General features: G+C 49.3%; 3 protein-coding genes across 8 annotated transcripts; 2 read left to right on the plus strand and 1 right to left on the minus strand.

The window, feature by feature from the left end:
• The first annotated feature begins 223 nt into the window (after positions 1-223).
• Rab13 (RAB13, member RAS oncogene family) lies at positions 224-5987 on the plus strand. Its single transcript, XM_028890860.2, has 8 exons — positions 224-491; positions 1859-1919; positions 3242-3302; positions 3522-3599; positions 4380-4469; positions 4600-4665; positions 4747-4800; positions 5516-5987. The coding sequence occupies exons 1-8, from the start codon at positions 368-370 to the stop codon at positions 5591-5593; spliced, it is 612 nt and encodes a 203-aa protein (XP_028746693.1). The 5' UTR covers positions 224-367; the 3' UTR covers positions 5594-5987.
• A 4730-nt stretch (positions 5988-10717) lies between these two features.
• Jtb (jumping translocation breakpoint) lies at positions 10718-15005 on the plus strand. Of its 3 annotated transcripts, XM_028890847.2 has the most exons (5): positions 10850-11282; positions 11442-11479; positions 11693-11775; positions 12763-12842; positions 14556-15005. In XM_028890847.2, exons 1-5 carry the CDS (start codon positions 11200-11202, stop codon positions 14710-14712), a joined length of 441 nt encoding a protein of 146 aa, XP_028746680.1. In that variant the 5' UTR covers positions 10850-11199; the 3' UTR covers positions 14713-15005. The 3 variants fall into 3 exon arrangements, 1 of the variants encoding a protein (XP_028746680.1); XR_005091790.1 differs by lacking the exons at positions 12763-12842; positions 14556-15005 and having other exon boundaries at positions 10718-11176; positions 11442-11775; XR_005091791.1 differs by lacking the exons at positions 11442-11479; positions 12763-12842; positions 14556-15005 and having other exon boundaries at positions 10718-11176; positions 11693-11773.
• Positions 15006-16820: 1815 nt separating this feature from the next.
• Creb3l4 (cAMP responsive element binding protein 3 like 4) lies at positions 16821-22175 on the minus strand. 4 transcript variants are annotated; one of them, XM_028890808.2, is made up of 10 exons: positions 22021-22175; positions 21378-21477; positions 20832-21066; positions 20559-20680; positions 18277-18369; positions 18040-18146; positions 17850-17918; positions 17678-17762; positions 17400-17496; positions 16821-17275 (listed from the first exon to the last, which is right to left on the minus strand). In XM_028890808.2, exons 2-10 carry the CDS (start codon positions 21471-21473, stop codon positions 17085-17087), a joined length of 1095 nt encoding a protein of 364 aa, XP_028746641.1. In that variant the 5' UTR covers positions 21474-21477; positions 22021-22175; the 3' UTR covers positions 16821-17084. The 4 variants fall into 4 exon arrangements, with proteins under 4 accessions (XP_028746641.1, XP_037062741.1, XP_037062742.1 ...); XM_037206846.1 differs by lacking the exon at positions 22021-22175 and adding an exon at positions 21832-22001; XM_037206847.1 differs by lacking the exon at positions 22021-22175 and adding an exon at positions 21656-21784 and having other exon boundaries at positions 21378-21474.
• Between the last annotated feature and the right edge of the window lie 48 nt (positions 22176-22223).

The following is a 22223-nucleotide window of genomic DNA, read 5'->3' on the forward strand; positions in this document are numbered from 1 at the left end:
CAACCCCATCTCTACCCTTATTGGCAAATTCTTTCCCGCTTCCTCTAATCTCTTTAAAATCTCTCTTTCTACGTCGGTCGAAAGAGAGGAAAGACAGCTAGCCGAAGACCGTGGGAAGGTCTAGGGAGACTGGCCGGCCGAGGCTGGCGAGGCAGCGCCAGGACCGCAGGAGCTGGACAGGCCTCTCCACGGGCGAAGAGGGGTGGAGCCCCGAGCAGGGCCGCCTCTCTTCTTTCCCCGGGCCTGGGCGGAGAGGGAGGAAAACTTCCTGGCTGGGACTCTGGCGGTTTCTGCCTGCCAGCCCTCCGATCCCGCCTACCAGTGTTGGCTCTTCCCGACCCCTCCCCCGGCGCCCCCAGTGTCCGCCATGGCCAAAGCCTACGACCACCTCTTCAAGTTGCTGCTGATCGGGGACTCGGGGGTGGGCAAGACCTGTCTGATCATTCGCTTTGCAGAGGACAACTTCAACAGCACTTACATCTCCACCATCGGTGAGCCCGCTGACTGTATCCCAGACCCCGGATCCACCCCCTGCCCCCGCCCACCCTCATAACACGGACCCCTGAATGACTAGGGACCCTACTTTTTGATCCCTTTAGAGTAAGACACTAACTTTCAGTCTCTCGACCCCTGTCCCAGACCCATCCTCCATAATGCCCCTGAATAACACTCAAAACTTCCGACCTTTCTGAGGCCTCCAGGTAACCCCAGTGCTGCCACCCCTCCCTTTCTTGGCACTAACTCCCCGGTCTCCCCAAATCCACATAGGCTCTTGTCATTTTGCCCGCTTCCTTCCTCACCGCATGCACCTAACATCTCTGGATTCATTCTTCACAATTTCTCTTCCCCCTGCTTCCCAGTTCTGTCGGCCTCTTTCTGATCCACCCGGCTTCAGACTTCCCCTGCATCCACCTCCACCTTCAAATCATCTTCCTAGTCCTCCGCCCTCAACAGGGTACTGCACAGAGTGGCTGGGTGTACTGGGAGAGGACGGTGGAAAGGAAGGGACTTTGGGGTCTCTGAGTAAGCTTCCTGACTCATCCTTCTCTCTGGGGCCCCTAAGAGGCCTGGGAGATGTGCCCAGATTTCCAGGAAAAGAGTGTCCTTGCCGGGTAGTGGTGGCGCAAGCCTTTAATCCCAGCACTGGGAAGGCAGAGGCACAGAGGACCTCTGTGATTTCGAGGCCAGCCTGGTCTACAGAGTGAGTTCCAGGACAGCCGAGGCTACACAGAGAAACCCTGTCTCGAAAAACAAACAAACAAACAAACAAATACTAAAAAGAGAGAGAGAGAGAGAGCATCCTTTCTCCTCCCTCTCATCCTTCTTCATCTCCTCTTGCCTGAGACTCCCAAGGCTGCAGATAAAGGGGAAAGAAAGCGTTCCTGCCAATGAACTGATTCCCTAGAGGAATCTTACGGAGCCCCAGTCCATCAGTTCCACGCCTGACCCACGAGTTAGTTCGCATAGACGTGAATCAGCTGCCTTTCCATTTCCTCTTTACCCTGAAGGGCTAGCTAGCCAGCGGGGTGGTTGGAGGACCAGTCGTACGTGTGCTGGGGGAGGGAGAGAGAAGACTGGGAAAGTGAGATGGAGATGGAAGTGAAAGTTGTCCGCTGGCGTGCTTTTAAGTCCCCTAAGGAGTTTCAGCACCTCCCTCCAAGCGTCATACATTCTAAGGAAAAGCAGCATGCTTACTGTAGGAATGAAGCTTTGGAGAAGCCCTCCCCATTTACACATCCAGCAAGGCCACGACCCCGAGCGCCTGCCCAGCAGAGATACTGGCAGAGCCTCTTCTCTCTCCCACCATACTGTTCACATAAGTACACACACCCACTTGGCTTCACACCTTTCACCCCAGGAATTGATTTCAAGATCCGCACTGTGGAAATAGAGGGGAAGAGGATCAAACTGCAAGTCTGGTAAGTAAGCGAACCAGCTCGCCAGTCCAGGCTGCCATGTGAACCTACCCTGCACCCCACCCCCTGCCCTTCATTTCTCCTCCCTTCCTTTTCCTCTTTCCAGTTCTTCTTCTTCTTTGTTTGTTTGTTTTTAGACAGGGTTTCTCTGTGTAGCTTTGGAGCCTGTCCTGGATCTCACTCTGTAGCCCAGGCTGGCCTCGAACTCACAGAGATCCGCCTGCCTCTGCCTCCCATGTGCTGGGATTAAAGTGTACCACCACCACCTGGCTTCTCTTTTCAGTTTTATTTTACTTTATTTTATGTTTTTGAAGCAAAATCTCATGTAGCCCAGGCTGGCCGGGAACTCACTACGTGGCTGAGAATGAGTGACCGGTAGCTCCTGATCCTGCTGCTTCTATCTCCATGTCCTGGGATTACAGGCGTGTACAGGCATGTGGCACCATGTTGGTCTTTCTGTTTTGCTTTGTTTCTTTGCCTTTTTCTTCGGTCCGGTCGGTACGTCTCCTACTTGAGCTATCTTGCTTTCTCAGCTGTCCTTCGGCTCCTCTGCTGGTGACCCACTTTCAGTTTGTGTCTTTTCCTCACCCCGAGCCTTCTCTGGACTTGAAAACAAATGTCTTTTGAGCGATGATGTAGAAACAGGTTCTAAGTGCTTAAAAGACAAGTTGCAGAATTACGAATTTGACTCTCAGTCTATTGCTCTCTCTAAGTTTTAGAGAGAGCAACCTTCATCCCAGCACTTGGGAAGCAGAGGCAGGTGGATCTTTGCGAGGAGTCTGAGGCCAGCCTGGGCTACAGAGCGCAGGAGGTCACATGCCGGAGGTGTGCCCTGGCTCTCTAAGGAGGTGGAGACACTGCAGGGTGGAGGCTCTGTGAGGCTTTCACCGGAGCATTGAGCTATGGCAGATAAACAGCAGCAGATGGGGTCCGAACCCTGGTCCTGCTGCTTAAGTTCTGCTTGGCCTTCATTAGTTCCTCAGCCTCCCCACATTTATTTCCTTTGTAGAATGGGACAGGGAGACATGCCTCCCAGTGACACAGTGAGGGTTAGATAAGATCACACACACACACATACACACACATAAGGTGATACTCAGGACAGTGCTTGGCATCTATGAGTAAACACGAGACATCCTGTTTCCCGGCCCTGCGGCCGCTGAATAGCAGCAGCCCAACTGCCCTTGGTCCCTTTCCCCTTCACTGTTTCCTGGCTCCTTTCCTTTCAGCCCCCCCCCCCCCCAGTGTTGCAAAAGCTAAGTTCTTAGGAAAGGGCTTTTCCTCTTGGAGACTTCTGTTTCACTCCATAAAAACTTCTGCTTCAGGGACACAGCTGGCCAGGAACGATTCAAGACAATAACTACTGCCTATTACCGTGGAGCCATGGTATGAGACGTGGGTCTGGACGTGGGCTAAAGCCATAGTTTCATGAGTACAGCAGGTGACGAGCATGGGGCGGGGGATAAAGAAGGAGGGTGAGGTGTGTGTCGCAGCCAGCCCCTCGTGGCCTGTGTTTAGACCCATGGATGGGACTTGGAGGGTCACTTAGAGGACAGGAGAAACCTAATGGGAATGCTGTCCACAGTGAACTTCGCCATCCCTTAGGGCATTATCCTCGTGTATGACATCACCGATGAGAAATCCTTCGAGAATATTCAAAACTGGATGAAAAGCATCAAAGAGGTGAGACACCTCCCAAAGAGATGAGGGAACAGGGCGCTCCTGGAGGGTGGTTGTGGGAATGGGCAGGATTCAACCTTAATTAATTAATTTATTTAAATCTATGTGTATGGGTGTTTTGCCCGCATATGTATATCTGTGAACCAGGTGCCCTCAGAAGTCAGAAGAGTTTGGTGGACCCCCTGGGACTTTAGTGACAGATGGTTATGAGCCACCGAGCGGGTGCTGGGAACTTAATTGCTGAGCCTTCTCTCCAGCCTGACCCCTTCTTTTTTTTCCGTCTTCTTTTATTTATTTATTTATTTATTTATTTATTTATTTATTTATTATTTTGGTTTTTCAAGACAGGGTTTCTCTGTGTAGCTTTGCGCCTTTCCTGGAACTCACTCTGTAGACCAGGCTGGCCTCGAACTCACAGAGATCCGCCTGGCTCTGACTCCCAAGTGCTGGAATTAAAGGCGTGCGCCACCACCGCCCGGCTTACTTATTTATTTATTATGAATACAGAAGAGGGAGCCAGATCTCATTAAAGATGGTTGTGAGCCACCATGTGGTTGCTGGGAATTGAACTCAGGACCTCTGGAAGAGCAGTCCGTGCTCTTAACCTCTGAGCCATCTCTCCAGCCCTTTTTTCCGTCTTCTCGAGACAAGGTCTCACTCTGTAGCCCCAGCTGTTGTGAAACACACTGTGTATCCCAAACTCCCTGTGGTCCTCTCAAGGGCAGAAATCCCAGGTGTGAGCCACATAAAAGCCCCAACCTTGTCTGTCTCCCTCGTCTCCAGAACGCCTCTGCGGGAGTGGAGCGCCTCCTGCTGGGGAACAAGTGCGACATGGAGGCCAAGAGGAAGGTGCAGAAAGAGCAGGCGAATAAGGTGAGGAATAAGGTGAGGGGCAGCGGGGCCCTTTGCCTCGGCGCCAGGAGAACCAGGGTGAGGAGGGATTGCCGAATGTTTTGCTTCTGCTCTTTATCCAGCTCTCTCCTTCCCTCCTCGCCCCCTGCAGTTGGCGCGAGAGCACGGAATCCGGTTCTTTGAGACGAGCGCCAAATCCAGTATGAATGTGGATGAGGTGAGAGCCACCCTCCGAGAGATAAAGATGTGAATAGATTTGTCCTCTCCTCCAATCTGTCCTAACCAGTTTCCTCTGTAGGCTTTCAACTCCCTGGCCCGGGACATCTTGCTCAAGTCAGGAGGTCGGAGACCGGTGAGTTGGTTCTACTTGGCTAGGTACCACTCTGTGTGTGTGTGTGTGTGTGTGTGTGTGTGTGTGTGTGTGTGTGTGTGTCCAGAAACAGTGACAGTTGTTCTGCAGGGCAGGCAAAAACTGGAGTGGTGCCCCTAGAACCCAGCACTGGGTGGTAGCAGGAGGATCAGGAGTTCAAGATCATCCTTAGCTGCTCTATCTAAATGAAAAAACAGGGCTGGAGAGATGGCTCAGTGGTTAAGAACACTGGCTGCTCTTCCAGAGGTCCTGAGTTCAATTCCCAGCAACCACATGGTGGCTCACAACCATCTGTAATGAGATCTGGTGCCCTCTTCTGGCTTGCAGGGATTTATGCAGGCAGAACATTATATACATAATAAATAAATCTTAAAAAAAAAAGAAAAGAAAAAACACAAAACACTCCTGTGTGTGTGTAGGGGGTGGGTGACACAGGACGACCACCTTTAATCCCATCACTCAGCCTTTTCTACAGGACAGAGAGAGTTATACAATACAGTGGCAGGTGGATCTCTGTGAGTTCAAGGACAGCCAGGGCTATACAGAGAAACCCTGTCTCAAAAAAAAAAAAAAAAAAAAAAAAAAAGCCATTTGAGGAGGAACAAAGCCAAGATTTCTCGTGAAGGGGGGCTGTCTGGATGGGCTCATACTCCAGCCAGCCCTTCACACACCGATCCTTCTGCCTTCCCGGCTCCAGGGCAACAACAGCAAGCCCTCAAGCACCGACCTGAAATCATCTGACAAGAAGAACACCAACAAGTGCTCCCTGGGCTGAGGGACGGACGATGCCTCCTCCTCACCCTGAACCTGGAGGCTAGACCTGAGGGAGGCGGGCTGAGGGGCTGCGCAGGAGAGAAATGGGTGGGACCTAGAGGGATGGATGAGCTGGTGATAAGGCGGATGAGGAGGAAGGACGGAAAGAAGGGGGCAGGGAAAGGAGGGGAAGGAATGGAGGATGTGAAAGTGAAAGGTTTGAGAAGAGGAAAGGAAGAACAGTGGTCTCAGGTCTTGGACTGTCCTTGGGTTTAAGGTCAGACATGGATGTAAATGTGTTGAGTTCTCCGTTACAGGTTCAGGTTTAGGGTCCCGAGAGGCCGGCTCAGCACTACTCTGGAGGTTGCTCACTACATGGTCTTTGTTAGTATTAAAGGCCACTGTTTTGCATGACTGTTCCTTTTATTACTGTCAGACTGTTCACTCAAATCCAATTTCTGTCATCCCAAGATGCTGGTTCATCTGTATCTGGCTGGGTTCCCCTTCTTTGCCCCCCCCCCCCCCACTTAACTGGTGATTAAAAACAGCAAGGAGAAGCTTGGCAGTGGTGACCCAGCTTTAATCTCAGCACTGGGGAGGCAGAGGTAGATGGATCTCTGTGAGTTCAAGGCCAGCCTGGTCTAGAGAGAGAGAGAGAGAGTTCCAGGACAGCCAGGGCTACACAGAAAAACACTCTCTTGAAAACAAAACAGAAAACGTAATCTGGCAAGCCAAATTTCTTTTTGTAAAAAACGATGCACCACACCCAAACTGGACGTTCACATAGTTTTTGTTCTACTGCAAGTGGTGACCTACTCTGCCTCACCTCATTGGTGGGTACTCCATTTCACGCTCTTGAGATTGGATAGTTTTTTTTTTTTTTTCCGGAGCTGAGGACCGAACCCAGAGCCTTGTGCTTGCTAGGCAAGCGCTCTACCACTGAGCTAAATCCCCAATCCCGAGATTGGATAGTTTTAAAAGATTCCTCAAAAAGGAAATGAGAGAAGAGGGAGGGGGTCAGCTGCAGCTGCAGGCCATCAAGTACTGGGAATGAACAGCAGTGTCGAGCAAGATGTCCCCCTCCCCTTGGTTTTTAGAGACAGAATTTCTCTGTATAACAGCTCTGGCTGCCCTGGAACTTGATTTGTAGACCACACTGGCCTCAAACTCACTGAGATCCTCTGCCTCTGCCTCCCTAGTGCTGGGATTAAAGGTGTGAGCCACCACTGCCTGGCCACAGACAGTAAGGCTTTTTGTAAACAAAGCTTTACCAGGTGAGTAAAGAGATTTGGATTCCTTTGCTCTAGTAGTTTTAAAACATGAGGGAGATTTATGAAATATTGGCCATTCGTGGACTAGCCATCTTTTGATAGAAAGACAAAAAACACCTTTTCTCACAATTTGAAGGGAAGAAGAGACTCGGGAGATTCACTTGTTTATAAGTGTTTACTGAGCTTCTGCTCTGTGACAGACAATAGTTACTAACCAGCCTTTTGGTGGCTGTGTAAGCAGAGGAACAGACAAAATCTTAAAAGAAAAATACTTTTCTTAGGTTTTGTTTTTTAAGTTTTGTTTTTTTTTCCTGGCACGGTGGTTCACGCCTTTAATCCCAGCACTCAGCAGGCTGGTGATCTCTGTGAGTTCCAGGCCAGCCAGGACTGCAAGAGTGAGACCTGCCTAAAAATAAATAAAGTTTTATTTTTATTATAGTGTTACATGTGTGGCTGTATGCGTAAATGGTAAATGTGGAGGACAACTCTCAGCAGCGGTCCCAAGACCTGGACTCAGGTCATCCCCCTTGCATGGCCAGGACTTGCCTGATGAACAGTCTTACCTGTCACCTTTTTAACTTCCTGTAACTTGGTGACTTTGCTACTTTCCCGTTGCTGTGAAGGGGTACTATGGCCAAAGCAATGTAAAGAGGAGTTTAGTGAGGCTTGCTTATTGTTCCAGAGGGTCAGAGCCTGTGACTATCACGATTGGGAGCATGGCAGCAGGCAGGCAGGCATGGCTCTGGAGCAGTAGCTGAGAGCTTACGTGATGACGCACAAGCACGAGGCAGAGAGAGTTAACTGAAAATGGTGTGGTCCTTTGAAATATCAAAGCCAACCCCAGTGACACTCCTCCTCCAACAAGGCCACACCGCCTAATCCCTATCAAACAGCTAGGGACCGAGTATCCAAATATATAAGCTTATGGGGGCCATTCTCGTTCAGACCACACACTGGGTCTCACCATGTAGACCAGGCAGACTGGCCTTGAACTTGCAGTGGTCCTCCCAATGCTATGATGTAAACAACATTTAACTCCTGAAAAATAAAGGAGCTACTAACTATTGACACACACAAGTACAACCAAAAAAATTCAGGCTAGATGCACTGTCCCTATCTATATCCACATTTACCCTCTTTCACACACATCCCCCTGTGCCCCTCGAGACAAAGTTTCTCTATATATTCAAGCAAATCCTCTGCCTCACCTATGTATTTTAACTTGGACTATACAATAAGATGCAATCTTTTTTTTATTTTTTTTTTTAAGGCAGAGTGTTATCTAAGAAGCCTGACAACATAAATTCAATCTCCAGAAGTTCTAAAATGCCAGATGTGGTGTCACATCTGTAATCACAGCACTCTTAAATGAGATGAGAGTTGGAGACAGGAGAATTGCCAGGAAGCCCATAGGCCAGCTAGCCTGGGGTACAGAGCACAGCAGCAGCAAAAGATCTGCCTTAAAAAGGTGAAAAGAAGCCAGGTAGTGGTGGCAATGAGCTGTTAATCCCAGCGCTAGGAAGGCAGAGGCAGGCAGATCTCTGTATTTCAGGCCATCCTGGTCTACAGAGCAAGTTCCAGGACAGCCAAGGCTATACCTGTGTCAAAAGCAATGCAAAAAAAAGTGAAAAGAGGGATTGGGGATTTAGCTCAGTGGTAGAGCGCTTGTCTAGCAAGCGCAAGGCCCTGGGTTCAGTCCTCAGCTCGGGAGGGGAGGAAAAGTGAAAAGAACCTTCTAGAAAATTGTCTTTGGACCTCCACAAGCACACCATGGCACAAAAGCACTCACACACTTTCATGAATGCACACAACATAAAAATATATGTGTATTTTAAAGACAAAGGTCTCATTATATATATCTGCCTACTTCTGCCTCCTGAACTCCTGAATGCTGGGGATAAAGGTATGCACCACCTCACCCAGCTCTAAAAATACGTTTAGAATTACACAAATTCTTAGGGAAAAAAAAAGCCTTTTACAAAAACTCACAAATTCCCCCTTGAGGCTGAGCATCAACAATAGGGTGCTGTAATATGATAGCCAAATGCTCTACAGTTCCCTGCAGCTGGGTGGAGCGGGGGACAAAAAGACAGCACACATCTAGCTTGCCTGCTTTCCCTTTAAGTCTCAAGGGCGATTTTATTAGAGTTAAAAAAAAAAAAAAAAATTCCTGGGGCAAGCATGCCATAAGTCTCAGCAGCTTCCTGGAGGAGAAAAAACAAAAAAAAAAAACAAAAAAAAACCCACACTCTGTTTAAGTCTGAATAGACAAGCTGCCACACTGAGGAGAGGAGCTTTAGAGAGAGTAAGAAGCCCAAAGTGTTAGGGAAATCCTGCTTAGAAAGAACAGACATAGAAGACAAGGCATAGTTACACTTTTCTGAGTAATATAGAAAATCAGGTTGGATTCCAAAGCAACAAAGGCTGTGGTCCTGTAAGCTACTGCCTGGATACTTTCTACTTCCTTCTCTCCTTCCTTCCTTCCTTCCTTTCTTTTTTTTCTGAGACAGGATTTCTTTTTTGTAACAGCCCTGGTTGTCTTGGAACTTGCTCTGTAGACCAGGCTGGCCTTGAACTCAGAAATCTGTCTGCCTCTGCCTCCCAAGGGCTGAAACTAAAGCAAGCTCACAGCTACTTGTAAGTCCAGTTGCAGAAGCTCTCACACTCTCCAGAATAACACAATGAGAGACTCTGTCTCAAAAAGAAGAAGAAGGAGGAGGAGGAGGAGGAGGAGGAGGAGGAGGAGAAGGAGAAGAAGAAGAAGAAGAAGAAGAAGAAGAAGAAGAAGAAGAAGAAGAAGAAGAAGAAGAAAGAAGGAAAGAAGAAAGAAAGCAAGCTCATAACTACTGCCTGGCTCTAAATATCCTTTTTAATGGTACTTTTTTTTTTTTTTTTCTTCGAGGCAGGGTTTCTCTGTAGCTTTGGTGCCTGTCCTGGATCTCACTCTGTAGACCAGGCTGGCCTCGAACTCACAGAGATCCACCTGGCTCTGCCTCCCGAGTGCTGGGATTACAGGCGTGCGCCACCACCACCCAGCCTCTTTTTCTTTCTTTCTTTTCTTCCTTCCTTCCTTTCTTTCTTCTTTCCTTTCTTTCTTTCTTTCCTTCCTCTCTCTCTCTCTTTCTTTCTTTTTTGAGACAGAGTTATTCTGGCTGGCCTGGAACTCCTATGTAGAGGCTGGTCTCAAGCACACAGAGATCCATCTGCCTCTGCTGGGACTAAAGGCTTGAGCCACCATGCCAGAACAGATGCTGTTCTAAAGCAGCTGAAAACCACATGAATCTAGTTCTAACGTTGCTTTCTCTTTAAAAATCTCCACCCTCTACACAGAGATTTTAAATTCCAGCTCTTGGGAAGCAGAGGCAAGCGGATCTCTGAGTGTGAGACCGGCCTGTTCTATAAAATGAGTTCCAGGACGGCCAGGGGTACACAGAAAAACCTGTCTCAAAAACCAAACAAAAAAATCTCCGTGCCCTTGGTCTTGAGATCATTTTCTTATGTGTAGGAGCAGGGAAGAGACGAGAACATTTGAATGTTGTTCAAAGGAACAGCTTTGTCAAGCAGTTTCACACTAACATGAGGGGAAACGAAAAGGGGTTCATCTGTGTAGAGTGGGGTGCGACTCCAGCGACAGGGGCAAGTTCCAAATTCCCTCCATCAGCAGATGCCCTGGACCCAGCTTCTCAAGGCCGTCCAGGATGGTGAGCAAAGGGTGCGAAGGGTATCAAAGAGCCCAGTGGTGAGCCCACAGTTTTGAGGAATACCCAAAGTCCAGACAGAGCGGCGTACTGCCCCTTTCTATGTCTCCCTGCTCACCTGGTTCTAAATGGACAAAACAAGCGACACCCGGGAGAAGCGAACCCACAACACACGAAACCTCCCCGACCGCCATGCCAGCCGGCTCCGCGGACACTACAAGGACCACACTGCCGCGCGGCGCCCAGCCAATGAGGCGCGCGTTGCTGCGCAGACGCAGTGAGAGGCGGTCGCCAGAGTCCGGAACGACTACAAGCCCCGGCAGGAGACCGGCGGGCGCACCCCGGACGCGGGTCGGCGTCGCTCGTGCCGGGACCAGGAGCCTCCGCGAGCAAGATGGCCGCTCCCGAGACCGAGGCCGAGGCCCGCGGGCACTAAGTCCGGACCCGCGCGCCCTTCCCCCCCGCCCACGCCGCTGGCGCCCCCACAAAGACCTCGCGCTTGCAGCCAGCAAATCCACATGGATTGTTCTCGCCGTGGTCGCGAGGCCGCGCCCATAGAGCCCTAGCGGGCCAAGGGGGAGAACTCTGGCGTTTGGCTGCTCTGAGCTGGAACCTCAGGGAGGTCTGCTGCAACAGGTGCGACACTCACTGACTGCTCCATGCTAGCGGGCGCGGGGAGGCTTGGCCTCCCCCGGGGCGGCCACCTCTGCTGGTTGCTGTGTGCTTTCACCCTAAAGCTCTGGTAAGTGGGTACTGAGGGAGGAGAAAGGGGCGCGCAGGCCGACCCGGTAGTCCTCGCCCCCCAGGAACCCGGGCATCTCACCCTCTGACATCTGAAGTGGGTGCGCCCTGTTTCCTGCGTTCTCACCGTTGTTCCTACCCCCCCTTTCCCTGTCTGCAGCCAAGCAGAGGCTCCGGTGCGCGAGGAGAAGCTGTCAGGTGTGTGCTCGCCCGGGAACCCCGTGCCTCTATAGTTCGTTTTTTTTGTTTTTAATTGTCTTTTTTAGTAGACCAAGAGCACAGGTAGAAAAAGGAGGTGCCACAAAGGAACGAGGGCAAGCGTTGTGCTGGGAAGCTGGATGGGTAGAGCCTTGGAGAGAAATGTTTTTTGAATAGTCTTCGGCTGGCCATTTTTTCTCTCTCTCCTTTCAGTGAGCGCCCCAACTTCGCCATGCTGGCTGGCGGAAGAGTTCGTGGTGGCCGAAGAGTGTACTCCGTGTTCCAACTTCCAGATTGTGAGTTTTTTGTTGTTTGTTCTGTTTTATGTGCATATTTGCCTGCATGTATGTCAGGGTGAGGGTGTCGGATCCCCTGGAACTGGAGTTACAGACCGTTGTTAGCTGCCGTGTGGGTGCTGGGAATTGAACCCAGGTCCTCTGGAAGGGCAACCCGTGCTCTTAGCCACTGGGCCATCTCTCCAGTCGCTAAGTTTTTTTTTTTTTTTAACATATCGCTTCTTTCTTCTCAGAGTCTTAGGATAAGTTCAAATCTGAACTTAATTACATTATATTTTACTTTTGTTTTGTTTTATGTTTATATGGGTGTTTTACCTGCGTGTATGTGTACCATGTGTGTGTAGTGCCTTAAGAATCCAGAAGAGGTCATCAGATCTTCTAAATATGAGCCACCATGTGGGTGCTGGGACTGGAACCCTGTCCTCTGCAAGAGCAACCAGCACTCTTAACCAGTGAGCCATATCTCCAGCCCTTATTTTTTTGTTGTTCTTTATTTGTTTTTGAGACAGTGTCTCACTATGTAGCTGTCTGTCCTGGAACTCACCATGTAACCAGGCGGGTCTTAAACACTATATTTATTTTGTCTGGATCATGTGCCAAAGAAGTCAGAGGACAACTTGGGGAAATTGTTTCTCTCTTTCCACCACATAGATGCAATGTGTTAAGCTTGGCTGCAAATGTCTTTCCCCACAGAGGCATTTTGCCAGCCCTCACATTTGAACTTAAATTCTTTCTGAAAATATGGCCTTCCCACATTAATGACAGTAACCAGAAGATGATCATGCCCTGTTCATATTTTACTACAGTAGACTGTGGAATTTTTCCTTATCTCCTTGACTGTAGCCTTCCTGATCACATCACCACCGTCCACATCAGGGCTCTCCATTAGTTGTCTGCTGCCCACCAGCTCTGGCCCTTTCTGAACAGCAGGACTTCTGTTTCTTTTACTCCTCCCTAACATATGTTTTTGGTCCTTTATTTTGGTAGAAAACCACACCTGAGTGTAGTTCTACAGGGTATGTGGAGAAAATCACATGCAGCTCATCTAAAAGGAATGAATTCAGAAGGTAAGGACTGTTTCTCCCCTTTCAAATGACCTCCTCTGACCCTGTGTCTGGAGGTAGCTATCTCCTAGTCTTGATGTAGTTTGGCACACTGGAAAGAGGAAGAGATTTGAGCCAAATTACCCTTAGTCCCTACCCCAGTCTTCAGCACTATATTATTGGCCATGTTTTCTGATCAAATAATGTGGTCAAGGGTGTGAATGTAACTCACTGGTACAGGACTCGCCTAGCATGTAAGAGGCCATGAGTCTCATCCCCAGCATTGCTTAGGAAGAAAATAAAGTTGCTGGGAGATGGAGCGTATCAAACCTTGAATCTCAGGCAGAGGCAGGCTTAGCTCTGTGAGTTCAAGACCAGCTTGGCCTACACAGGGAGTTCAGGTCAGCCAAGGCTACACAGTAATAGTTAAATAAACATAGTTAAGCCAGGTGTAATGACACACACCATTGATCCCAGCACTCAGAAGGCAGAGGCAAGCAGATCTCTAAGAGGGGTTAACTAGATGTTGTGGTGGGTAAAGGAACTTCCTGCTAAATCTGACAGAGTGAGGGGCTGTAGAGACAGCTCAGTGGTTAAAAGCACTTGCTGCTTTTGCAGAAAACCCTGGCTCAGTTCCCTGCATCCACATAGTTGTTCTGTAACTCCAGTTCCAGGGTATCCAGCACCCTCCTCTGGCCTCCTTGGGCACCAGATATACACATATATATACATACAGGAGAACACATATATATATACATACAGGAGAACAATCATAGATATAAATAAATCTTTTAAAAAACAACTTATCCAGCACTTGGGAGGCAGAGCCAGGCAGATCTCTGTGAGTTAGGCCAGCCTGGTCTATAGAGTGAGTTCCAGGACAGGCTCCAAAGCTACACAGAGAAACCCTGTCTTGGAAAAACCAAAAACCAAACAAACAAACAAAAAAAACCCACAACAACTTGAATTTGATACCCAGAACCCAGATGATAGAGGTACAGAACTCACTCCAGCAAGTTGTCTTTTGACTGTGTGTGTGTGTGTGTGTGTGTGTGTGTGTGTGTGTGTGTGTGTATCTTATGGGATGGGGAGAGATGTCCACCTCTTCCTTGGCATGAGTGTGTACACATACAACAAAAAAAATGTTGGTTTTGGGCCGGGGGTTCAAGACAGGGTTTCTCTGTGTATCCCTGGCTGTCCTGGAAGCCACTCTATAGACCAGGTTGGTCTTGAACTCACAGAGATTTGCCTGCCTCTGCCTCCTGAGTGCTAGGATTAAAGGTGTGCGCCACCACACACAACTTTTTATTCATTTATATTTATTTTTAATTTTTTAAAAAAATTTTCTGAAAAAAAAATAAAAAATTTTCTGGAACTGAGAACCGAACCCAGGGCCTTGTGCTTGCTAGGCAAGCGCTCTGCCACTGAGCTAAATCCCCAACCCCTTTATTTATTATTTTAAAGAAAGAAAAAAAGTCTGGCATGGTGTTACATGCTTGTAACCCCAGCACTTACGAAGCAGAGGCAGGAGAGTCAGGAGTTCAATGCCAACCCGAACTACTTGAGACTTGAGAAAAAACAAAAGCAATCAAATTGGTTAATACTACTCTGTTTATCTCACCAGATATTAAAGACATGACTTACTCCAGTTTCTCTTATTTTTGGGTAGTATTTTGGGTAGGCTGAGATAGGAGAGACTGACTTCTCCCGGGAATGACTCTCCTTCTCTGCCCTCAGCTGCCGTTCAGCTCTGATGGAACAACACCTGTTCTGGAAGTTTGAAGGCACCGTGGTGGGTGTGGCCTTAGTCTTCGCTTGCCTTGTCATCATTCGTCAGCGACAGCTGGACAGAAAGGCTCTTGAGAAAGTCCGGAAGCAAATCGAGTCCATATAGCTGAGTCCCAATGTATCATGCTGGGTCTCGCAGACTCTATCTCAGATGGAGAAGGTTCATGGCTAATTTGCACTCTTAAGCCTGTGGTAGTAGCACCTTTCCCTGAGTTCCTCTTCCAGACCATTAATGAGCACAATAAAAAGTAAAACAGAGCTGGGTATGGTGGCACACACTTGCAATCCCAGCACTTGAGAGAGGGAGGCAGGGGGATCCCTGGTAAATTTGTAGGCAGGCTGACCTACATAGTAAGGCTGTCTTAAAAAAAAAAAAAGTAATAAAGGAGTCAAACAATTTCCTTCCCTGTAATAATCTGGCTTGGGGAGGGACTGGGTGTGGTGGCTCGTGCCTTAAATCCCAAACGTGGACTGCAGAGAGGGCAGACCTCGGTGAGTTCAAGGCCAGCTTGTCTACATAGCGAGCTCCAAGCCGGCCAGGGATACAAAAATTTAATTATATTAAAAGAGGCTGGTAGCCGGGCAGTGGTGGCGCACACCTTTAATCCCAGCACTCGGGAGGCAGAGTCAGGCGGATCTCTGTGAGTTCGAGGCCAGCCTGGGCTACCAAGTGAGTCCCAGGAAAGGCGCAAAGCTACACAGAGAAACCCTGTCTCGAAAAACCAAAAAAGAAAAAAAGAAAAAAAGAGGTTGATGAGTTGGCTTAGTACTTCAGGGTACTTGCTGCTCTTCTAGAGGATCTGGGTTTGGTACCCCAACAAGTGGTTTACATTCACATGTAATTCTACTATCAGGAGATCTGATGTACTCTGGCCTCTGGGCACCTGCAGGCAAGTGGTGCACATAAACTCATGCATAAACAGATAGATGTACAGAAAAATGAATAAATCTTTTAAGTGTATGTAAGTCTGCACATATGTCTGTGCACTATGTGCGTGTCTGGTGCCCCTGAAGACCAAAAGAGGGTGCCAGGTTCTGGGCTGCCACATGGTTCAGGGAACTGAATACTGGTCCAACAAATGCTCTTAACCACTGCACCACTTCTTCAGCCTCAAAATGAATAAGTCTTTCAAAAAAAATTGATATGGGGGAAGAAGTCGAGGGGTCAGTGAGAGAAAGGAGTGGTAATTTAGCACGTAACAATCTCTCTCCCCTCTTTTACTCTTAATTTTTTTTTAGATTTATTTATTTTTTATTTTATGTGTGAGTGGTTTATCTGCCCTCAGGACAGAAGAGGAGGTTGGATCCCCTAGAACTGGAGTTATAGATAGCTGTGAGTCGCCTTTCAAGTACTATGAATCAAACGCAGGTCTTCTACATGAGCAACAGATTTTCTTAACCACTGAGCCATCTCTCCAATCCCCTTTTATTTTAAATTTCCAGGCTGGCAAAGTGGCTCAGAGAGCTTGCTTTTGAGGATTTGTGTTCAGTTCTACACCGGTGTCTGACAGAGCTCACAACTGCCCGCTCCAGGGATCCATTGCCCTTTATAGGCACCCACACGCACATGGTATGCACTCTCATAGACACACACATAAACATTTGGACAGTGGTGGCTCACGCCTTTAGTCCCAGCACTCAGGAGATAAAGGCAGATGGATCTCTGTGAGTTCGAGGCCAGCCTGGTCTACAGAGTGAGTTCTAGGACAGTCAAAGCTGCACAGAGAAACCCTGTCTCAAAACAACAATAAAGCGGGGGGTGGGGGTGGGGGCGCATGCCTTTAATTCCAGCACTTGGGAGGCAGAGCCAGGCGGATCTCTATGAGTTCCAGGCCGGCCTGGGCCACCAAGCAAGTTCCAGGAAAGGTGCAAAGCTACATAGAGAAACCCTGTCTCGAAAAACAAAACAAAAAACAACAATAACAAATTTAAGAAGTGTTTGCTTCATAGGATTTATGACCTGAGTTTGATCCCTAGAATGAATAGTAAGAGGAAAGAAGCTAAAAGTTGCCCTTGACCTCCACATGTGTATTGTACACAATAATACACTCATACATCATGCTTATATAAAATAATAAAACAAAGTTTCAAAAAAAAAAGTTTCGAAGCTGAATGTGGTACAACATGCTTGAGGTCCTAGCACTTCGTAGAGGAGTCAGGAGTCAGACCAGCTTAGGCTCTATTGTAAGAACTTGTCTGAAGCAACATTTTCTTGGATAGAATTTTAGCTAGAAAGTTTATTTCTGAGTCAAAACTTGCTTCCCCTCGACCCCATCCCCAAAGAAGTAAAATCACAAATGGAGGGCAGAAATATATGAGGTGCCCTGCCATAGAAGCAAACGTGGCCTTTGTGGACAGACAGCTCCTAGTATCCTGAGTGAGTTAGAAGTCCAGGGGTATGGACACCCAAGTGGGAATTCCAGATGAAACAGCGAGGGGAGCCTGTGTGGGTTCTTGTGTGATCGGGAAGTGTTCAGCTTACATCTCATCTGCGTGCAGCGTTCCCCTCATGTGCCCAGTGGGTCTAGCCTTGGTCCCCAGCTTTAACTGCGTCTTTGCTGAGCCGTTTGCAGTTGGGACTTCTCGTGGCTCCTCCAGTTTGGCCTTTACCACTGGAATCTCTCGGCTTTCTGTCATGTCCTTATGAGTCAAGATATTTCTGGAAATCACTGTGGAGAGGGTGTAGTGGGACAGCATTTGCTTGGGGCTGGCCAAGACCATTCCTACTATCGATTGTTTCAGAGAACAGAGTTTTCCGGCTCATCAGGGAGCTTCTGTGCCCTTGTCTCTTACCTCCATGAGGCTGATAACCCTTCGGCCTAGCTTCTGGTTGACCCTGAAAGGGGCTGAAGCTGGGCAGGATGATGAGAGCCAGCGAAAAGAGAAGAATCTGAAAGGAGAAGAGGCCATTTGGGCTTTGGGGACAACAGAGAAGGAAGGCAGCATCAACAGAGGCTGGTTACGGTTATCGGGGTTCGGGAAACAGGGCTGGGTAGTCGGGGTATTGGGTGGATGTGCGGAGGATGGCAGAGGTGGGGGGAGAGGGGAAGTACGGAACATCCTGATGGTACCAGAACACAGGTACTGGTCTGGGCAGCTCTGCTGGAGGTCTGAGCAGTGAGCATCTGTAACTGGTGGACCTGCGCCACCAAGGAGCTAGGAGAAGAATGAAGAGTTAGCCCAAGATCAGCTTGCCTGTGGCTGCATCCTCCCTCTCCTCTGTCCGGACACTGCTCCACTCACGTGTTCTGCCTCTCCAGCTCCTGGACTTTTCTCTGTAGTTCCTGATTCTGTGCAGAACAGGCTGCCACTCTAGGGAGTGTGGAAAAGCAGAGCAGGTTTGGCATGTGGTCCCTTAACATGCTTGCCTAGGTGAGGAACAGGGGGGCCCAGACAGCACCCACGGGATGCAGAAAGGTGAGCCCAAACGTGCCTGCTCTCCAGTCCATCTATGTACTCTTTCTTCCGCCGCCGGCTGTCCTGAGCTGACTGCTTGTTGCGGATTTTCCTCCTGATCTTCTTTAGTACTCGCTCCTCTGCCTGGAGGCCCGGGGTGTGCAGGGCTGGGCCCTTACCCTCCCATAACTCCCCAACTGTCCCCTGCAATCCAGGCTCTTTAGAGGTTGAATGGAGCTCCTGGGATGGGACACCCTTTGGGGATAGGTGTTACCTTAGTGAGGGGCAGGTGAGAGGGCAGAGAGACCCCTTCTTGCCCCAGCAGATGCTTCTCTTCATCTGTCAGGAACAGACGTGGGCAGGACAGCTGGGAGGAGTGGCAGAAGATGAGCAGGATCAAGGTCACCTGCTTCCGGCACCCAGGCTGCCCCTCCACTCTCAGCACGCTCTCAGGACAGGGCTGCCTATTTGCACTGAGTGGTAAGGTGAGGTCAGGGGCAGAAAGTTCTTTCAGACAGGCTCTGTGGCAAGCCAAAGGGCCTTCCTGAAGCTCAGGAAGGAGAATGAAGTTTTTTGTCCACACACCTTATTATGACCAAGCTAGAGAGGGCCTGCTCTGGTCTGTCTCCCTGGATCTCAGGGCGCTCGGAAGGGGATTTGTATGTTCATTATGATGGGCTTTGTTGAATTTCCTTGTCAGGTAAACAGTTTGGCCATTAACTTGCACTTGGTAAAGTATCTGGTTGCCTGTCAAGCGCAGGGACACATGTCTCATAATCCCCAGGTTCTAAGCTCCACCTGTCAGGTCAAGCTGTCTGCTAACAGACAAGGAGTTTCTAAGGACACTCAGGCTGACTGCTCAAGTGAAATGTGTGAGAAGGGGTAGATGCTGTCTGGTTAGGCAGAGCCCATCAGCTAAGGACCCTTCCTTCTCACTGGCATTCTGTTTATTTGTTGGGTACGTGTGTCTTTGTGTCAGACTTGAACTTGGGTCCCCTGTCAAAGCAGCCAGTGCTCTTAGCCACTGAGCCATGTCTCCAGCCCCTGGGTTGTATTTTTGAGACAGGATGTCACTACGAAGACTAGGCTGGCCTTGAGTTTGTGGTTCTCTTCCTGCCTCTGCCTCCCATGTGCACAGATTTCAAGTGGGTGCCACCACACCCAGCGTAGGCTTCACTTTGTAACTTAAGAGGAACTTAGTTTGTAGCTGGTAAGATGGCCCAGCAGATAGAGCACTTGCCACACAAGACTGACAGTCTGATTTACTCTCTGAACCCATGTCAAGGCAGAAGGAGAGAACCAATGCCACAAGTTGTCCTCAGACCTCCACATAAGCCATGGCATGCATATACACAATAATAATAATGTATATACAAAATAATAAGTAACTTGTAAGAGAATAATTTAGTTTGGCTTTTTACTGTGTGTGTGTATGTGTGTGTGTGTGTGTGTGTGTGTGTGTGTGTGTGTGTGTGTGTGTGTGTGTGTAAGAGAGCTATGTAGTTGCAGATGTGTGGGTATGGTGCATGTGACTAGAGGCCAAAGAGGTTCTGTTCTATTACTCTACCTTATTCCCTTTAGACTGAGTTTCTCACTAACCCTGGAACTAGCCAGATGATCAGCAAGCCCCAGCGATCCTCTTGTGCCAACCCCTCAGAGCAAGGGGGTAAGGGAATATGTAGCTGGGTATGTGGGTGCTGGGGATCTGAACTCCCAGCTCAGGTATTGCTCCCAGAGAAAGAGCTTTTTCTCACTGACACATCTCTCAGCCTCTAGCTTTTGCTTTTTGATAGCCTTTGACTCTTGGCTAAAGCATTTCCTATTTCCTTTCCTAACGTCTTTTTCCTCCAAGTGTCCCGTGGGGTGTTTCTTCCAATCTCTCTAACCAAAATCTCCGAGAATGGAGCACAGAGGGCTTTATCTAAAAATAAAACAAGCACAAATCCTGTGCTGATATGCAAACCCCTGGCTTCTGGTCCCAGCTTCAAGTACAGTTTTAGAGGATGGCTAGGACCTGTTTTCTGCCTTTGAACACAAGGTGTACGTCCCAGGAGAGAGAGAGGAACATGGCCTAAGCTTGGCCTCTATTGGTCTGCACAGCAGGAGCGTCTAACCCACCTCGGGAAGGTACACGATAGGGTAACTGCACATCACTGCGGCATTGGCCACGGGGTAATTGTTCTAGTGGAAACGTTTGCTACTGTTTCTCTATCGCCCTGTTCTCATTAGCCAAGTGGATCCCGGGAGGCCTGTCCCAATTCCCTTGCCTGACCCAAGGCTGAGCGAGTGGCTTTGACTAAATGTAAATGCACACTAGGTCTGGGCTTCTCTAGAGCTCTGACTGCAGGGTCCCTCAGCCCACCCAGTGCCACCCTGGTCCCAGTGGCTGTCCTCCCCGATGCTTTCCTGCTTAGAATTGCTTGTTTCTCCCTGGCCTTCACCAAAAGTGGGGCAAACCAGTTCCTCGTTAGTTTCCCCTCCCTTTCCCCCTGCACCCCCATTTATATGAGGACACATACTAGGGGAACACCAGTTCTAGCTGGTCTCAAGACTTACCAGGGCAGCAGGAGGCGATGGAGCTATGGTGCTGGCTCTAGGCAGGATATGTCTATGCGCATCTGAGGGCAGCCCACTGACTGTGCAGGCGTCGGGCACCATAAATGCAGGGCTCCACTGATCTGAAGGAAACAGAGACTGGGACAAAGGAATCGAAGACTGATGGCATCAGGAACTGGGCAGTGGCACCGTTTGGGAACCTTCTCCCCTAAACCTCATGGCCGGGGCTGGGCCTGACAGGGCCACTGCCCTCTTTCCAAAAAGTACACTGACCTATCTGGATGGAGATGAGTCCGAAGGTTGACCCTGCTTCCCGTTGAGTGCTCTGCAAGGCCCCTGCCTCATAGACAACCTCATAGAGGGCAGGGGAACCTGGAGCCTGTGGGGCAGGGGAGCTAGGCTCTTCAGAGACACAACTGTCACTACCAGGAGATGTTTCTGAGCAGTATACCATATTGGGATCAATGAGGAGGTTCAGAAAATCGTCAGGTTCGCTCTTCTGAAGGCCCTATAGAAGGAGAAGGTATGAGTGTCTGTGAAGAAGAATTTTGGAAGTCCTACCTGACATTAGTCTTACATCCGTTATGCTTCCATTTTGGTGCTTTTCCTAGTTTGGTGCTTTTCCTAGTTTCAATTCATGTCTGTTTTGTGGGCTCTGTTATCAGACCTCTTTCCTTGTGGGAACTGAAGTCTCTTAAGACTTCTAGTCAGAGTTGTCTGAAGCTCATTCCCACTTCGATTCAACAAGCTCACTGAGCCACAGACCCTACTTATCTCCCAGTCCGGCAGCCCCTGTTCCTGAACCCTAGCCATCAGAACCTTTGACGGAGGACAGTTGAGTCCCAGCTCCAGGAAGGATCCTGTTGAGAAGATATCTTCTGGGGGCTCCAGCAGCTCAGGGCACCCGGGCTCCATGCTTCTGCAGGAAGGTAGTGGGTAGTTACAGAAAGTTGGAGGCAGCTGGCTGCCCCAATCCTCAGAGCTTCTGGCTCCTCTGCATTCTCCGATACTCATCTCCTCTGCAGCAGCCCCTTGCAAGAGAATTCACTTCAGGCCTTATCTTTTGGGTTCATACAAATCAGCCCCCTGGGTATTACCTGGTTTTTGTTCAGAGAGCTTCGCCCCGCCGCCAAAACAACCTAGCCCGCGGAAGCTCCAAACACTACACCTTTTCTTCCCTCCAGGATCTTGTATCCTGGTCCTGCCCAGCCAAGCCCCGCCTACGCCATCTATGAAGTTTGGGGTGGGGGGTGGGGATGGGGCTGGGTTGCACCTGGCCAGGAGCCACGGTCGGGGCCTGCTTCTGGAAGTAGGATTAAGGCGCTGCCCATATGCAAACTGAAATAAAACTATAGGTACCCACGCCCCTTCTGTCAGTTTCCTCCGTGCTAGTTTATTTTGCTGAGGGCTTGATGTCGCCTCGGCAAAGAGCTGAGATGGCAGGGACTAGCACACAGGATACCTGAGCGTTCCATTTCGAAGCCACAATCTTTACAAGAGGGAAACTATCTCAGGGTAGAGAACCAAGTCAAGATTTGGAGGCGCCCCCGCCTCGTCCACCCCCCATAGCCGCGTGGCACTTTTCCACCCATGAATCCTAATTGGACGTTTAAGACTTATGGCAGGGCTTCCAGCCAATGGCGGGCTACCTCGAGGCCCACGCCC

This window comes from Peromyscus leucopus, chromosome 6 (genome assembly GCF_004664715.2).
Source record: "Peromyscus leucopus breed LL Stock chromosome 6, UCI_PerLeu_2.1, whole genome shotgun sequence".
NCBI lineage: Eukaryota > Metazoa > Chordata > Mammalia > Rodentia > Cricetidae > Peromyscus > Peromyscus leucopus.

What these genes read in the sequence shown, in the direction of transcription:
- Rab13 (XM_028890860.2), top strand. Translation starts at nt 368, where the DNA reads ATGGCCAAAGCCTACGACCACCTCTTCAAGTTGCTGCTGATCGGGGAC. An exon ending in CACTTACATCTCCACCATCG is followed by an intron (nt 492 to 1,858) that starts GTGAGCCCGCTG and finishes CTTTCACCCCAG; the next exon opens with GAATTGATTTCAAGATCCGC. An exon ending in AGAAAGAGCAGGCGAATAAG is followed by an intron (nt 4,470 to 4,599) that starts GTGAGGAATAAG and finishes CGCCCCCTGCAG; the next exon opens with TTGGCGCGAGAGCACGGAAT.
- Jtb (XM_028890847.2), top strand. Translation starts at nt 11,200, where the DNA reads ATGCTAGCGGGCGCGGGGAGGCTTGGCCTCCCCCGGGGCGGCCACCTC. An exon ending in GCGCGAGGAGAAGCTGTCAG is followed by an intron (nt 11,480 to 11,692) that starts GTGTGTGCTCGC and finishes CTCTCCTTTCAG; the next exon opens with TGAGCGCCCCAACTTCGCCA. An exon ending in CGTGTTCCAACTTCCAGATT is followed by an intron (nt 11,776 to 12,762) that starts GTGAGTTTTTTG and finishes TTATTTTGGTAG; the next exon opens with AAAACCACACCTGAGTGTAG.
- Creb3l4 (XM_028890808.2), bottom strand. Translation starts at nt 21,473, where the DNA reads ATGGAGCCCGGGTGCCCTGAGCTGCTGGAGCCCCCAGAAGATATCTTC. An exon ending in CATCGCCTCCTGCTGCCCTG is followed by an intron (nt 18,370 to 20,558) that starts GTAAGTCTTGAG and finishes CACTCCTCCCAG; the next exon opens with CTGTCCTGCCCACGTCTGTT. An exon ending in GAGCTGGAGAGGCAGAACAC is followed by an intron (nt 17,763 to 17,849) that starts GTGAGTGGAGCA and finishes TTCTTCTCCTAG; the next exon opens with CTCCTTGGTGGCGCAGGTCC.